The 15,613-nt window shown below is 50.6% G+C and overlaps 1 protein-coding gene across 9 annotated transcripts in view; it reads left to right on the forward strand.

Moving 5' to 3' along the window:
* LEF1 (lymphoid enhancer binding factor 1) overlaps positions 1 to 15,613 on the forward strand; it is a 119,186-nt gene extending 103,573 nt beyond the window's left edge. For all 9 annotated transcript variants that reach the window (XM_070611760.1, XM_070611758.1, XM_070611763.1 and 6 more), the window contains one exon: positions 14,427 to 15,613. Coding sequence is in view for 4 of the 9 variants with exons in the window: in XM_070611758.1 (XP_070467859.1) it covers positions 14,427 to 14,506 (80 nt within the window). In the remaining 5 variants the exon portion in view is untranslated. The remainder of the gene's footprint in view (positions 1 to 14,426) is intronic.

Raw genomic sequence — 15,613 nt, forward strand, 5'->3', positions numbered from 1 at the left:
AGCAGGTCTTGCTCTGTAGACGTCTTCCCAATTGAGATGATAATAGACATTTAAATGGAACCTACTTGTTTCTAATAAGAAAGATAGGCGTGCTTCATTTTTTCTGTTATTGAAAAATACGGCCTGGGCGCTTATTTGAGTAACTGTGTTCTGCTATCAAGAGTGTTTCATTATTGGTAACCATTGCTAGATCTCACTCTAGTATTGATAGGTAATGTTTATTTCATTTGTTTTTGCTATAATTGTCTTATGTTGACCACGTGAGCACCAGCCCAGGTGGGAACCTGGCTTTGAACCTGGCTCCCTCTCTAGGGCTAACATCCAAGGCCTGTCAGTTCTCTTCTGAGTCTGTCTTGAGTCTCACTTTCCTCTCACACTCATCGCTGCCACAGCCCCAGCTCAGGTGCTCAAACTTCCCATCTGGATTATCGTAAGAGCCTTGGGATAATTTCCCTGCTCCAGACTTCCTTCCTGCCAGTTCATCCTCCCTGTTGCTCCCAGAGGGATTTGCTAAAACACAGGTTGCTTGTGTCACTTCCCGACTTGCAGACAGCCAGTGCTTTTCACAGTCTGCAGACTGAAGTGCAGACCCCCACGTGCGGATCTGCCCCCACCCACCCCCACAGTCCTGCCTTTGCTCACTCTTGCCCTCGGCCTCTCCTTGCTTCCGCCCGAGCTCTTCTGAGTCCCATGCTCAGTCCAGACTAAATTATTAGCAGTTTCCCAAATAGATGTTGGCCGCCACACCTGCTGCCCGCCCCTGTGCTTGGACCCCGGCTCCCCTGCCAGAGGACGGATGCTCTGCACACTCTGTCTTAGAAGAAGAGCGTTGGCCTGCAGGTCGTCTGGTTCTTGGCTAGAACCGGAGGAGCCCACTCAATCTTTTAGAACTTAATTTTGGTGCTGAAATTTCAGCAGACTTTGCAAAGGAGACTGCAGAGGTTTTTGGTACCAGGTAGATCTGAGTTTCAGATCAGCTGTTTGCCAGGGCGATCTGCTTCAGCTTTCTCATCGTTTTTCTCATCCGTGAGATGGGAATAACATCACCGACCCCCGCACTGTCTGCGTGTCGTCCTTGCCCCCATGTCCCTCCGCCCCTTACCACGCTCACTCGGCCTCAGCTTCCTGAGCTCTGGTCAGGCTCCCCAGGTTCTTCAAAATTCCATCATTGTAGTTTTTGGATATCAAAACTCTTCTAAACTAATGCTGAGAGGCAGGCTTTTCTTCGAGTGAAAAGACGATCATCCCTTCATAGGTGACCAAACAAGGTATCCAAAAATATGGCAGACCATGTCCATATTTAACTTCACATCTGTGAATCGCGGCCTCTTCTGAGCTGGCCTCCCTGCCCCCGGGAGCTCCTGGTGTCCCAGCGGAAGTTAGTCCAGTAGCGAGCACATACACAGGCTTCTGCATTATGGTTTTTTTTTGCATTTTTGTCCTCTTAATGACTGAGCACGTGAGTGAGGACAGAGTCCTTCCACGCTCTGCCTCTAAGTGGAAAACCCTCCGAGTGCGATGTGCTTGGGGCCACATTCGTTGATTTATACTCCATCTTTGGTTTGCACCAAATCTTTAATGCTATTTCTATTAAAAATCACACAGAAATGTATTTCTTTACTTCAGACTTTGGTATTCGATTTTATGTCTTTACTGGTGAACACATGTATTTTAGAGTTGAAGACTGGGCTGAGTGTATCTTTCTCCTAGGATGTATCCCAAACATCTTTCTTTTTTTTAAGTAAGATTATGATAGTTAACAACCTTGTGAAATTACAGTTGTACATCATTATTGTCATGTTGTAGGTACACCACTTCACCCCTAGTGCCCTCCCCCCACCCCCCCTTTCCCCTGGTAACCACCAATCAGTTCTCTTTGTCTATATGTTAACTACCACCTATGAGTGGAGTCATACAGAGTTCGTCTTTCTCTGTCTGGCTTATTTCACTCAACATAATACCCTCAAGGTCTATCCATGTTGTTGTGAGTGGGATGACTTTGTCCTTTTTTATGGCTGAATAGTACTCCATTGTACATATATACCATATCTTCTTTATCCAATCATCAGTTGCTGGGTGCTTAGGTTGGTTCCATGACTTGGCTATTGTGAATAATGCTGCAATGAACATAGGGGTGCATGGGACTTTTGGAATTGCTGATTTCAGGTTCTTAGGATAGATACCCAGTAGTGGGATGGCTGGGTCATAGGGTATTCTATTTTTAACTTTTTGAGAAATCTCCATACTGTTTTCCATAGTGACTGCACCAGTTTGCATTTCCACCAACAGTATATGAGGGTTCCTTTTTCTCCACAGCCTCTCCAACATTTGTCACTCTTGGTTTTGGATATTTTTGCCATTCTAACAGGTGTAAGGTGATACCTTAGTGTAGTTTTGATTTGCATTTCCCTGATGATTAGTGATGATGAGCATCTTTTCATGTGTCTATTTGGCATCCATATATCTTCTTTGGAGAAATGTCTGTTCATGTCCCCTGCCCATTTTATGATTGGGTTGTTTGATTTTTTGTTGTTGAGCTGTGTGAGTTCTTTATATGTTATGGAGATTAACCCTTTGTCAGATAAATAACTTGTAAATATTTTTTCCCAATTAGTGGGCTGTTTTTTGTTTCAATCCTGTTTTCCCTTGCCTTGAAAAAGCTCTTTAGTCTGATAAAGTCCCATTTGTTTCTTCTTTCTATTGTTTCCCTCGTCTGAGGGGTTATGGTATCCGAAAAGATTCTTTTGAAGCTGATGTCAAAGAGTGTGCTGCCTATATTCTCTTCTAGAAGACTTATTGTTTCAGGCCTAATCTTTAGGCCTTTGATCCATTTTGAGTTTATTTTAGTGAATGGTGAAAAAGAATGGTCGATTTTCATTCTTTTACATGTGGCTGTCCAGTTTTCCCAGCACCGTTTGTTGAAGAGACTTTCTTTCCTCCATTGTAGGTCCTCAGCTCCTTTGTCGAAGATTAGCTGTCCATAGATGGGTGGTTTTATTTCTGGGCTTTCAATTCTGTTCCATTGATTTGTGCACCAGTTTTTGTACCAGTACCGTGCTGTTTTGATTACTGTGGCTTTGTAGTATGTTTTGAAGTCAGGGATTGTGATGCCTCCAGCTTTGTTCTTCTTTCTCAGGATTGCTGTAGCAATTCGGGGTCTTTCGTTGCCCCATATGAATTTTTAGGATGTATCCCAAACATCTTTTTTCTTTTTTTAAAAAAAATAACTCACAGCTGTCATTGTACTTTCTTGTCACTTATTTTTTCTCAAGGTTGTAGTGTCCCCTCTGCTCTAACCAGAAAAGCAAAACAGTGCCCCTCTGTCACCAACAGCCTGCTGAGGCTCTGTGGGGGGCTTCACTCAACCCCAGTCTGTGTCCTGGCCCCCTCTCGTTGCTGGGTCAGTCACAGCATCTCTCACTGCCAGGAGAGCAGCACTGACCGTCGTTTGAGATTTGTGGAGCAGACGGCCGCTCAGCCTGGCCTTCCTAGAGGTTTCAGGGTGTTAGGGTGACGTGTTCCTACCGCTCCCTGACTTCGGATTTGTTTTAGGCATTCAGAACCTTCTGTGTGTGGCGTCCACTTGTTGAGGCATCATCAGCATTTATTAAACACCTGATAAACGCCAGATTGCATCGCAAGACCTGGAAATGCAGTGTCAGATGAGGCACGAAGGTCCCGCTTCTCGTGGTGGTCACGGTGCTATGAGGGCAGTGCATAAAAAATGGGCAGACGGTACCAGGGCTGGGATAACAATAAGACGGCTGGTGACTTGGTCTGCTGTAGGCTGGGTGGTCAGGACAGGGCCCTTCTGAGGAAGTGACACTTGGTAATAGCCAGTCATCATCCCTGAAAAGCAGGGGATGTTCTGTGTATGGAGCTGGAACAGAGCAGTGACAAAGAAATGGAGGACAAGGGACCGAGCGGCGTGTTGTCAGAAGAGCTTAGACTGGGGAGGCGGCCACGCACACGGTGGCCCGGGGCGGGCAGGAGGGGAAGGCCTGTGTCATGGCCCCTCAGAGCCCCCGTCCGCTCGCTCCCCGTATCTGCACTGCCCCCCAGTGTTGTTAAAGAGACTGCGCCTCCACTGTACCGCTGCGGCCCTCGCTCCCTGAGCGGTTCCGAGTGCCTGGCAGGCCCTGTGCCATCTTGAGGGCGATGTGGACACGGTGTGGGGGTTCCTCTCCGGTGCCCCCTCTCCTCCCCGGTGGGCCTCTCACGGTCCGGGACTTGGAAGCGGTGCCTCTGCTTTGGGGGCTTGAGTCTCCACTGACGTGATCATATGTGGTCCTTGTTTGCCAGACTGCAGTCTCCTGGTGTGGCTTCACCCCAGAAACAAGCCCACGACAGATAACAGATTTGCTGAGAACCAGTACCGCAGAGAGCAATGCGAAAGCTCCCGCGACTGGTCCCAGTCCTGGGGAGGGTGCTGAGGTTTGCCTCGGGCCTCTCTTCTGTGAGGTGAGGCCAGCGGAACACGGGGCCCCGGGTTGACAGCGGGACCCCGACAGGAAGCAGTCTCTTTGAGGGGTTTAGTTCTCTCATGTGCACAGTGACACTTCACGCTATCCTGGTGTCCTTGAAGAAAATTCCTGTTAAATTAGATCTTCGAGCTCAGCTGTCCATGTGGAGCTCAGATGCTGGAGTCCCATTGCTCTGAGCTGCCGTGGGGCGGTGAGCCAGGTGGAAAATCCCCCCACTCACGAGGAGACAGCTCTCCTCAGTGCAGACAGGCCCTCTGAGAGGTGTCCTGCCCCTTAAAAGATACATGTGTCTCCTCGAATGTGCTCGTGTTTTGGTGGGACATGCCTCGCGTCGCCCCCAGCCACTGCGTCCCTGGCCTCCTGTGTTACCCTGCTTGTGCATCATGAGAGGATCCACTCCGGGGAAATCAGGGTCAAAGAGAAATTAGCATTGACCCGGTCTCAACACCTTGCAGCAGCTTTTAGGAGCATTAGAACTGGGATCCATAAAAGACATTCCTCCTGATTGGAATCAGGAAAGCCTGATTCATCCTTAGCTGTTTGGACTAACTTGTCAGCTGTGGGAATGCTGGGGGCCCACGCCCGGGGAATGAGGCTGCCCACGTTCTCCTGTGTCCGGCTGGAAGGCCAGGACTGTAAATGCCATTCGTTTGTTTGTTCACTCTGCCAACACCCAGCGAGGATTGCTCCTGCAAGCCAAGAGTGGCACTGGGGCACTTGTTGATGGATGCTGTCCCTTCCTGGAGAGCTGCCAGTTTAAGAAGATGCAGATATACAAATGGGTAATTATAAGATGTTGTATGCTACGAAGGAGCTGCCTATATTGCATTATGTAAAAATAAAGAGAACAAGAAGTATGTGATCCGAGCAAGATCAAGAAAGGCTTCCTGGAGTAGGTCACACGGGGGCTGTCTGGTCGTGAGGGAATTCTTGGGTTTAACAGCACAGTGATCCAGTTGCTCTGAGTTTCCAGTATTTTGGTATATGTTTGATTTAAAATCTCAAGAGTTAGTCAGAAGTCAGAGATTATCATCAAATACTGAACTTCCCTTTCTTCCTGACTTAATCGAGATTCATAAGGAACTAAAGAAGCAAAGAATTAGGATTTTTGAAAAGCTGGAGAGAATTCTCACTCTGAGTTTACTAATTTAAAAACATAACTTTATGAATTGTTAATAGTTGCTTTAGCAAAACAAATAACGAAAAACGCAGCATCTGGAAATTATATAGGTTGAAAAGAGATTCTTATCATATTTCAGTGTATTTCCTTTGATTATATAACGTCAAAGAGCCAGTTTGAGAGTAGAAACAAGCTATCTTTTTTTAAAAAAAAACACCTCTGGTTGAAACATGGAGATATACATAGATACAGACACACACACTATGATTTTGGCTTCAGCATAATCTTTATCTTGCACTTGCTAAACTGGAAAATTAAGATACATTTTTTACTAAATAAAAACTTCAGCCTTTATTTCCCTGGGGCCAAGAGCTGGTGGGAGAGGAAATTTCTGGTACAGTGTAGAACTGGCAGCACTTGCATTTACATCTTTGAAAAAGTCGTTTCTAGCTTTCCCTTTGATGGGGTTTGGGGACTTGGAGCCTGCCTGCCCAGGTGGCCAGCACCAAGTAGGCCGGGGACGTCCTCAGGACCGTGACCCTGCAGGTCGTGTGGGAGGCCTGCCCTCCAGGAAGCCAGGAGCTGTCTTCACTGTGGTCGGGGGTCTCACGGAGAAAAACGCTTGTTTCCTAGAGTTTTTGTTGCTCACCTTGGTGACTTTGACCCTCTGGCCTGATCTTGGCTCTCAATTCTGCTCCACAAGCGCAGACGTCGTCACCCACATGAAGCGTCACTAAGCCTCCGGGTGTTTGCCTCTGGGTCCCCATGTCTAGTTAGAAGCGAAGCCATGCTCTTACAGAATCCTCAAGGTGGAGGCACCTAGAGAAACTTGAGGCTTGTCCACAATCTCGGAGTGAAATTCAAGTGTTGACGACGAGACAGTGAAACAGTGAGCTCTGTTCTCCACCCTCATGTTCTTGTCACACGCTGGGGCGCTGAGAGACGCAAGCCCTTAGGAAGCCCCTGGCCCGGAATTCTCACTCAACAAGCAGGAGACGCAGGGGTTCGACTCGTGGGAGGGCGCGTCACATCAGGAGGTGATGGCTGTCAGATCAGGTGACGGGGCACAGCAGCGGCAGCGCAGCCTCCACCGGCCAGGTGGCGTTTCCTGGGAAGACGTGCCCCCTGCTCCATGCTGTCCCAGAGCTCCGCCTGCACGGGTCCTTTGATGGAGGCCCAGTGGGGACCTCCTGGCTGCCATTTTGCCATGGTTAGAGGACAACGGCTGCCGGCCTGCCGTGTGGCTCGGCATCGCCGGGTTACCTGCCCAGGAGCTGGAGGTCTCGATGGCACCTTCCCTGGGCGCGTTCCTGTCGGAGGCAGTGGCCTGCCTGTGTCTCCTTCCTCTTAAGTGTGTCCCTAAATCCCTCTAAACATGTCACCAATTCATAGAAGACTTATAGAGAATTCACAAGGCAGTGACACTTGACGACAGTGTTCCGTAGTCAGAACCTTCAATAGGGAGCGTTCAGACATCTGACAGTAAGAGGAGGCCTGGGCACATTGTGCTACGTGGAGATGGCTGTGTAAGGACACCGTGTAGCTGGACTCAGCCGTGTGCGGACACGGGGTTTCCAGTCCTGACGGTTCAGCAGGATGCCCTGTGCACTCGCAGACGACGGGCGCCTGGAGGCTTTGGATCACAAGGAGCAGGAACAGCCCGCGCGAGCTTGAGGAGAAGATAGAAATCTGTTTTAAAGATACGGGAGCGTCTTGTGGGAGCCAGACAGGAGTGCGCTCAGGCCAGGGAGAGCACTGGAAGACGGCCTTGGGAAGTGTGGCTGTGTGCTCCCTGCCTCGGGCCTGCCCTCTCCCCTCTGCAGGTCCACTCCTTCGGTTCTTTGATCCACAGGCACACATCTCCCAGGTAGTCTCCCAGAGAGATGCCGAGTTGTTCAAATTCCAGAGGTGGGGCTCTGGTCAGACTTTGACCCCACTCTGTGGTCAGCTGTGGCCAGAGGAGATGGTCGCACTGTACAAAGTGGCCGTACAAAATACAAGAGCCAGAATTGTGTGTAAGCTGCCTCGGGAAACAGGCTCACAAGGTGGTCATGTGCCGTTAAAAAATACTACAAGAGGGGCGGCCTGGTGGCACAGTGGTTAAGTTCACACGTTCTGCTTCGGTGACCCGGGGTTTGCTGGTTTGAATCCTGGGTGCAGACATGGCACCACTTGACAAGCCATGCTGTGGTAGGCATCCCACATGTAAAGCGTAGGAAGATGGGCATGCATGTTAGCTCAGGGCTAGTCTTCCTCAGCAAAAAGAGGAGGATTGGCAGCAGATGTTAGCTCAGGGCTAATCTTCCTCAAAAAACAAAAAAAACTCAGAGAAAAGTAAGAGGCTCGTTAGAACACTCTTGAGACATAATATTTAGCAACGTTCGCAAAAGCCCATGAAATTGAGTGAAGATCAGTGCACTTCAGAAGAGTTTATAGAGTAAAAAATTATTTTGGACAGATTCTGTTTAATAGACTGCTCCCTGAGGCATCTGGAACTGTGAGGAGATGAGTCCTTCTGGATGATGGAATTTGCAGAGAATACTAGGTTTACTGCTTTAAGTATCAAAACATGTCATTTTTAATTTTAACTCTTGGGTGCAACTCTGTCTGTTCCACAGAGTACATGGGAATTAAATATCTCTGAATACCTCACACCATTATTCTACAGTGCATGTAATGTAGTAGCATATACTACATGCTGACAAAGAATTGTTGGCTGCTAGTCTGAATGACCCCAGATTGTGTGGGGTTTTACCAAATCTGCTCTTTATAATTTTTTGTGTCTCCCTTTTCTGTCTGGGACCCTCCCCCTCCCTGCTTGTTCTGTCTGATCCCGTGTGGATGTGGGAACCCGAAAACAAAGCTGCTTTGGACAATGTCTACATTAAGAGTTAGATGGCGTCTGGGTGGGGGCTCTCGGAGGGGGCCCCTCTGAGGGCGGGACGTGCCGCGTTTGTGCGTGAGTTTCTGGATCGTACTGTGATTGATTGAGGCTTGCTCACTTCTTTTCCTGGGCTGAGTTCTTTCGAACTGAAGCTGCTAGCTGAGACCCGGATGCAAGGGGTCCTGTTTAAAACTGTCTGGCAGCTCTACAAACTCACTTTATTCTTTTTGACAGAATGAGCAAAAAATGGAAAGCATTTCAGTTGAATGCTACTGCTCACTTTTTTGCTGAAGTTTTAATTCACATCTTACCTGAAATTTTCTCAGCTTTCAGATATGTTCTCTGTGAACGTCACACATTTTTTGCTGCGCTTTTGGGATTACTCTTCTCAGCTGCCGTGGTGTTTCTGGAGACATTCTGTTTCGTAAGAGATACTTTGTAATATTTCAGGAGGGAGATTTCACAGAATTCCCCGTTGGTCTTCACTTTCCACCGGAAGTCCTGTAAAAGCGTGAGTCTCGCTTACTACGCCCAACGTGTTGTGTGAAGTTGGAGCAGCAGGAATGGAACCAGCATTTCTGGGCCACATGCCATGTCCCGGGGCTCTGCGTACATCATCCCCTTCCGTCCCCGTGAGGGAGGAGAGGACCCCAGTGGTTGTGTGCGGCCCTGCGGCTGGCGGGCAGCAGGGTCGGGTTAGAATCTGGATCCGTCTGTAATGCCAGGTCCCTGTCCGCCACAGTGACTGACAGTTATGGTGTCCTTCCGATGCCGGGTGCTGGCCAGGCTCACCACACGTGTCATCTCCCTTCATCCTCGCAACACACTGAGGTGGAGCGGCTTTACATTTCTGCTTTGCAGATGAGGAAATGGGATGAGTTGCTCAGGATATCCAGGTGGTCTGACGCAGCCAGGGTTCAGACCCAGCCCGGACTGACTGTCCTCAGAGTTCACACCCTCAGCCCACGACCCCTTGTCGCTTCCCTGTGCCACATGCACTTGGACAGAGACACAGACGCCAGACACAGGCGCAACAGTGGGAACAGTTGGTTTGGGAAAAAAAAGACAAGTGTGCACTGATCCTGTTGCCTCATTCTTAAAAAGTGAAGTTCGTGGGGCTGGCCTGGTGGTGTAGTGGTTAAGTTTGCGTGCTCTGCTTTGGCAGCCCGGGGTTCACAGGTTCTGATCCTGGGCACAGGCCTGCGCACTGCTCATCAGGCCATGCTGAGATGGTGTCCCACATACAAAATAGAGGAAGATTGGCACAGATGTTAGCTCTGCAACAATCTTCTTCAATCAAAAAGAGGAAGATTGTCACAGATGTTAGCTCAGGGCCAGTCTTCCTCAAAAAAAAAATTGTGAAGTTTGCATCTTGGATCTGGGAGAACTTAGAAACATGAGTTGGATGAAGAATGTGCAGTTGGGTAAATGAGGTGGGTCTGCATAGTTAGTCATTGTCTTTGTGAAGGCCTTCAACTTACAGAACTAAAGTGGAGTTTTGAGGCTCTCTTATGTTGGAAACCTTCCTCTGGAACATTCCCCTGGTGTTGCCAGTGGTAGTGAGGGTCTAGCAGGGAGGCCCAGCCTCCAGTGTGATGTACATCCTCACGGCAGACACACAGCGCTGGTCACGAAGAGACACCGGCAGCTCCAGAGAGAAACCAGAAGTCCCCTGGAGTAATTTATTAACAGTCACAGGCCTGCCTCAGCGTCCTCACCGAAGTCTGGTCTCACTGGTCATAGTTCACTTTGAGTGACTGCAGGGGAAGAAACCGCACAGATTCGGGAGCCAAGCTCAGGGCCGGTGACCCCTCCCTCCCCCAGGTTCTGAGCGTCGTCTTGCCTCCGAGCCCGTGGCCAGGACTGACTAGTCTTGACTGCTGGGACTAAGGACTCACTCGGCTGCAGAAACAAGCCTCGGGGCTAACCTTCCTAACCGCGCCTTACCCAGTGTTTGAGAAAAAGGAGAATTAGTTGATAATGTTTCCTGCCAAGGAGCTGACGTTGGCTTTTGTAGGCTGTACTTTCGATCTTAGAGGAGATTTAAACTCAAAGTTAACTTCTTAAGCCTTTTGTTCACTTCATCATCCTGCTTTCTTGGGGTGGGCAGCGGTCCAGACGTAGACCACCTCCGTGGTGATGGCAGTCTGTGACTAGTGATGGACAGACAGACAGGGGGAGGTCGGCAGACAGAGGGAGAGAATGAGGGATTTGGCTCCGAGGTGTGGTGGCGAGGGAGGTGTTTGGGGCTCGAGCTCATCCTGCTGCCGGTGGGGGGTGCCCTCAGGCACATGCCTCACCCCGTGCAGTCTGGTTTCCTTATCTGCGAGTGGCACAGCCATGGCGACAACGTGACACTGCGTGTGAAGGACCTGCCCTGGGGCCTGCACCTCAGTGGGCAGCGTTTTTCTTCCTTTCCCTCACCAGCTTCTCGCAGACAAGGCCGCCTCGAGGTCACGGGGCTGTAAGACACGTGGAACCAGGAGACAGGGTGCCCTCTAGGGTCACCTCAGGCCAGTCACCTGTGACCGTGTGCCTCAAGTCTCCTCTAAAGACGAGCTCGGGCCCGCTTGCTCCCTGCTCGGGCGGTCTGCCCTGCTCATCCTCGGACAGGCGTGGTCACGCCCTGGAACAGAGGCTGCTGTTGGTTTCCCCAGGGAGGCGGGCAGCCCAGGGCTGGGGCACGAGGCGTGTGCTGGGCCCCGGAAGGCAGTTTTTGCGATAAAGTCGGCCTCTGTTCACCTCTCACAAAACTCATCTGATAGCCCCTGCTCCAATTTCACGGTGTAACTGAACACATTTGTGAGTCTCTGCTCCTTGCCAGTAGCATCCTGGGACGGGAGGAAGGATGTTGCACTGCAGACCTCCTCTCTCGATGCCTTGCTGGTTCTGCACAAGGAGGCAATGTTACCTGATGCCAAGGGGGTCTTCGCTTGTGGGTCCTCCAGACCAGCACTGCTGCCCCCAGCTTGGCCTGAATGGACCAAGTGAGTCCTGGGTCACGTGCTGACCCTCCTCCTGTCGTGCCGGGAGCAGCCTGGGGGAGGGGGCTGGGCTTGGGCCCCCAGGATTCCCAGGGAATCCTATGTTTGGGCCCAGGGAGGAATTTCTCCTTCCCTTTCATCACTTCTTGTGAGTGGAGGCCTGGAAAGCCTAATGCCTCAGAGCCAGGGCCACGTATCCCCCAAAATAGGTCCATCTGGAGATCTTCAGATTCCCCTTTCCCACTTGGGCTCTTAATAAGTGGCTCTGCCCATTTGGGTGGCGGGATATTTTGTTAAGATGGGCGTTTGGTCCAGGAAAGCTTCATGAGTTTCAGCTGGATGGTGGGGGAGGGGGAGTCATCTTGTGCCCCCTTCAGATGTGCTCTGAAAACGGCCTGCCCGCTGACGCTGGCAGAGGGAGCCCGCCTCAGTGTGGAGACGGCCTGCTGCCCTGGCAGGAGCGGTGACTGCCGACCCCGATTGCCCCTGCTCCACTGCAGGCCCGGCCCGGCTCCGCCATGGCCCCCCAGTGAAGCCTTAGATGTGGGAAGGCTCCAGTCTTCAGAGCCTCATGCCTGTGGTTTCTTGAAAAGAATCTTGATTTGACCTGCTTTGTGTCTGTGAAGCAACACTGGAAGGCCCCCAGTTGCCTTGGAATTGCTCCCAGTTGCAGGCAAGACTTGTCAACCCTGACGACCCTCTCTTTCAAAGGGGCGAGTGGGTTCAGACAGGCTGATTTGATAGAGAGACGGTTTCTCTGCCAGTTTCCTTCGGTGCTTGTCCCCTGTTGGGAGAGCATCCCCAGGGGGGAGTCGTCCTAGGTTGGCAGCTGCACAGAGGTCTCTGGAGCCAGCTCTCCAAGAGGGTTTGTGACGGTGGGAAGACGGGAGACGAGAGAGAAACAGCTTCATTGGAGATGCTGAGATTCTTTCCAGGGAAGCTGCATGTTATCCTTGCAGTAAATGGCCACTGTGGACAACCAAGTTCACTTTCATAATTATGTCACTGTTCAGCCCAAGAAGGGAGGAGGAGGGGGCACTTTGGGGTGACGTGAGGAGGGGAGAGGAGGACCCACTGAGCCGGGAGGGCAGGGTGCGAGAGCCCTGCTCGGGAGTGGGGACCACTGCACAGCCCCTGAAGCTGGGTCTTCACATCCCTTCGGGTCAGCCTGGGGCTGCGGGTGGGGACAGATCCCAGCAGAAGGGCAGTTTGTCCCCTTCAGCAAGCAGACATTCCTGGCTGCTAGTGGCAGGTCGGTTCTGAGTCACAGCACCTGCCTCAGGCTGCTGTGCGCTCCCAGCCCAGGGCTGTAAGGCTGTTCCTCGTCAGCAGGCGCAGCCTGGACCGAACCTTTGAAAACCTGCCGCAGAAGCCGGTGTAGGTCGGGATCTGCGGCACTTCCCCACCGTCCTGCTCTGCTCCCTTCTCCTTGGAAAGGCAGGGCCCTCCGCAGCTCCTTGATGCTCCTGTGTGAAGGATCTGTACGTGCTTAAATTTTAAAAACCACGCCGCCGCAGTGTGTGTTTTCCTATTCCACGGGGAGAGGTGGACTTTCTGGCAGGTAGGAACTGCAGTGGTCGTGGAGGACCTCCTCGGCTGGGCTGACAGTGTTCCCGGGCTGATTTCCGCCGCTCTGTCTTTGTTGGTTTGTTTTTTTAGTCACTGCCCAGATACAGTTTCTTGCCTGAGCCCATCCGTCAGCGGGCGACAGCATTGGCAGTAGCTGCAGTAATAAGAGTCATGGTCAGCACGCAGCGAGGGATGGTGGCTAGCCCCGATGACAGGCTCGCGGAGCGCCGTGCGCCTTCTGAGCACCGAGCCAGGGCCCACAGCAGTCCCCGGGGCAGCCCCTCCCAGTCCCATGCTGCAGCCCCGTCTCCTTCCGTGAACAGCACCTTGTAGGCTGTAACTCACCATCCAAGGTCTAACTTTCATTATTCAACTATTTCAAAGCTTCCTTCCGCTTCTCCTTTAATGTCTCTTTCCCCTCACTTAAATAAAAAGCATGAAGAAATCCACTGTTATTTAGAATTAACTTTTTAAAGCCAGCGTCTGCTAGTAGCACAGACAGTGCACAGGCAGAGAGCTGGGACTCGCCTGAGGCTGGCAAGGAGCCAGGTAAGGAAGGCAGCCCCCCCCAGGCCAGAGCTGGGGCAGACGCTCTCTGGAGGGAAGGGACTGAGCTTGGGGATGTGTCCACTTTCCTTGTGTCTTTGTCTCATTTTATTCCAATGTCACATTGTAGTCACTTTTTAGAATCTCAGATCGTTAAAGCTTGTGGGACTTAGGGATTCTTCTTTTGAAAGTCGTCACCATCAGCAATATCTAACAGTTACCTAAGGACTTGCAGAGTGTACACGCCAGGGCTGCCATCAGAGAACCCAGTTGTGAAGGAAACGCATCTGGAGAATTGCAAAGTCTTAAGTCAAAATCGAGCAGCTCGTGCTCCTCGCACTGAAGACGAGTGGAGCGGGCACAGCCCGTGGCGGAGCGTGCGGTGCGCCGGCTCCAAGTGTGGCCTCGTCCTGTGTAAAGCCACACGACAGCTCCCCACAGTGGACTAAAAAGTCCAGACACTTGAGAAGGGCCCATCTTCCCCTGATCTGGCCATTGGCTGCCGTTCTGATTCACATTTGGCCGTACCCTGCTGATGTTTTCCAAACACGTTTCTTCGTACCGTGACTCATTCAGTGCACTTCACATCATAACCCCGTACGTATAGACACACACACAGAACCAAAGTGAACATTGCAGCGAAGTGTCCTCATTCTCTAACGTGGTCCGAGGCTTTGGGGCTACCGCAGGGCAGTCTGGGTTAGCCACCACCAAGTCAGTGAAGTGGAGTCATGACGTGCGGGGGTCTTAAGACGCGTGCTGCGTGTGACGGAGGTTAAACTCTTTTACGGGCCTGTGGCAGATTCACACTAACAGCGTTTCATTTGTTCCCTCTCGAGGTGGAAAACGAAGCTCATTCCCGACGTGCAAAGCCAAGGCAGCGACCCCGGGGCCTCTACTGGAGATGGAAGCTTGTTGAAAACCCAGACTGTGTCCAGGGCTTGCCCAGTCGACCCCAAAGGAGAATTGACACCAACTTCACCCTGAGGTCACTGCTAGAGACGCTGATCCACAAAGACAATCACTGCCAACCCCCCTTCATCTACTGCAAGAGCCAAGTTCCAAAATAAAGCGTAAAGGATTTTTTAGAAGAAAAGTAAAAAGCACATGAGAATGCTGGCAGGCCCTGGGTCAGCTGAGCAGCTTTCCCCCTCAGCTCCGCCGTGCACTTCCCAGAGCATCTCGCGTCCATACCTGAACCCTTGGGCGAGGACAGTAACTCTGCGTTCGCCTGCCTCGAGCAGCTGGAGCAGGCAGCCCGCACACCCACCTGCGACCCCGCGGGGGATTTGGTGCAGGAGTTCCCTCTTCGTTTGCCTCTTCGTTTCTCTTTGGCCTCCTTTCTCAAGCTTTTCTTTAACAGTGCAAAAGGATCAATCTTGTTTGCTTCTTTTTTTTAAACTTGAATTTTTTTAATTTACACTTTTTAGTTTTAACTTTCTCTGTTGTATATTTTGCTAGCTATGAGCTTTGAAGTAAAATTCAAAAATCTGGAAAAGTTTCAAATAAAAACGAAATGAAAAGAAGTCTTTTTTTGAGCGACATCTTATCCGATGAGTGGCTTCTCTGTGATCACCTGTCACGATTCGTGGCCTCCCTCTTGGTCGAGTGTTCGGCAGAGCCACGTAACTGCAACAGCCACGTCCACTCTGCTGGGAGCAGGCGGAGTCCTGTTTCGTTTTATTTTCTGCCGATCTCTTCTTTTTTTAAACAGTAAACTTTCCCAGATATTCTCAGCCGACCCGTTTGCAGTGAATTTTCATTTCCTTCCTTCTTGCCCCTTGTTGTAAAAAGCCCAGCACTTGAATTGTTCTTACTTTAAATGTTCTGTATTTGTATCTGTTTTTATTAACCGATTAGTGGGATTTTATGCCAGTTGTTAAAATGAGCAATGATGTACCCATTTTTTTTTAAATAGCAAGGCACAGCCTTCGCCCCAAACTGTCATCTAACGTTTGTCATTCCAGTTTGAGTTAATGTGCTGAGCATTTTTTAAAAGAAGCTTTGTAATAAAACATTAAGAAAA

Source organism: Equus przewalskii, chromosome 2, assembly GCF_037783145.1.
Source record: "Equus przewalskii isolate Varuska chromosome 2, EquPr2, whole genome shotgun sequence".
Lineage (NCBI taxonomy): Eukaryota > Metazoa > Chordata > Mammalia > Perissodactyla > Equidae > Equus > Equus przewalskii.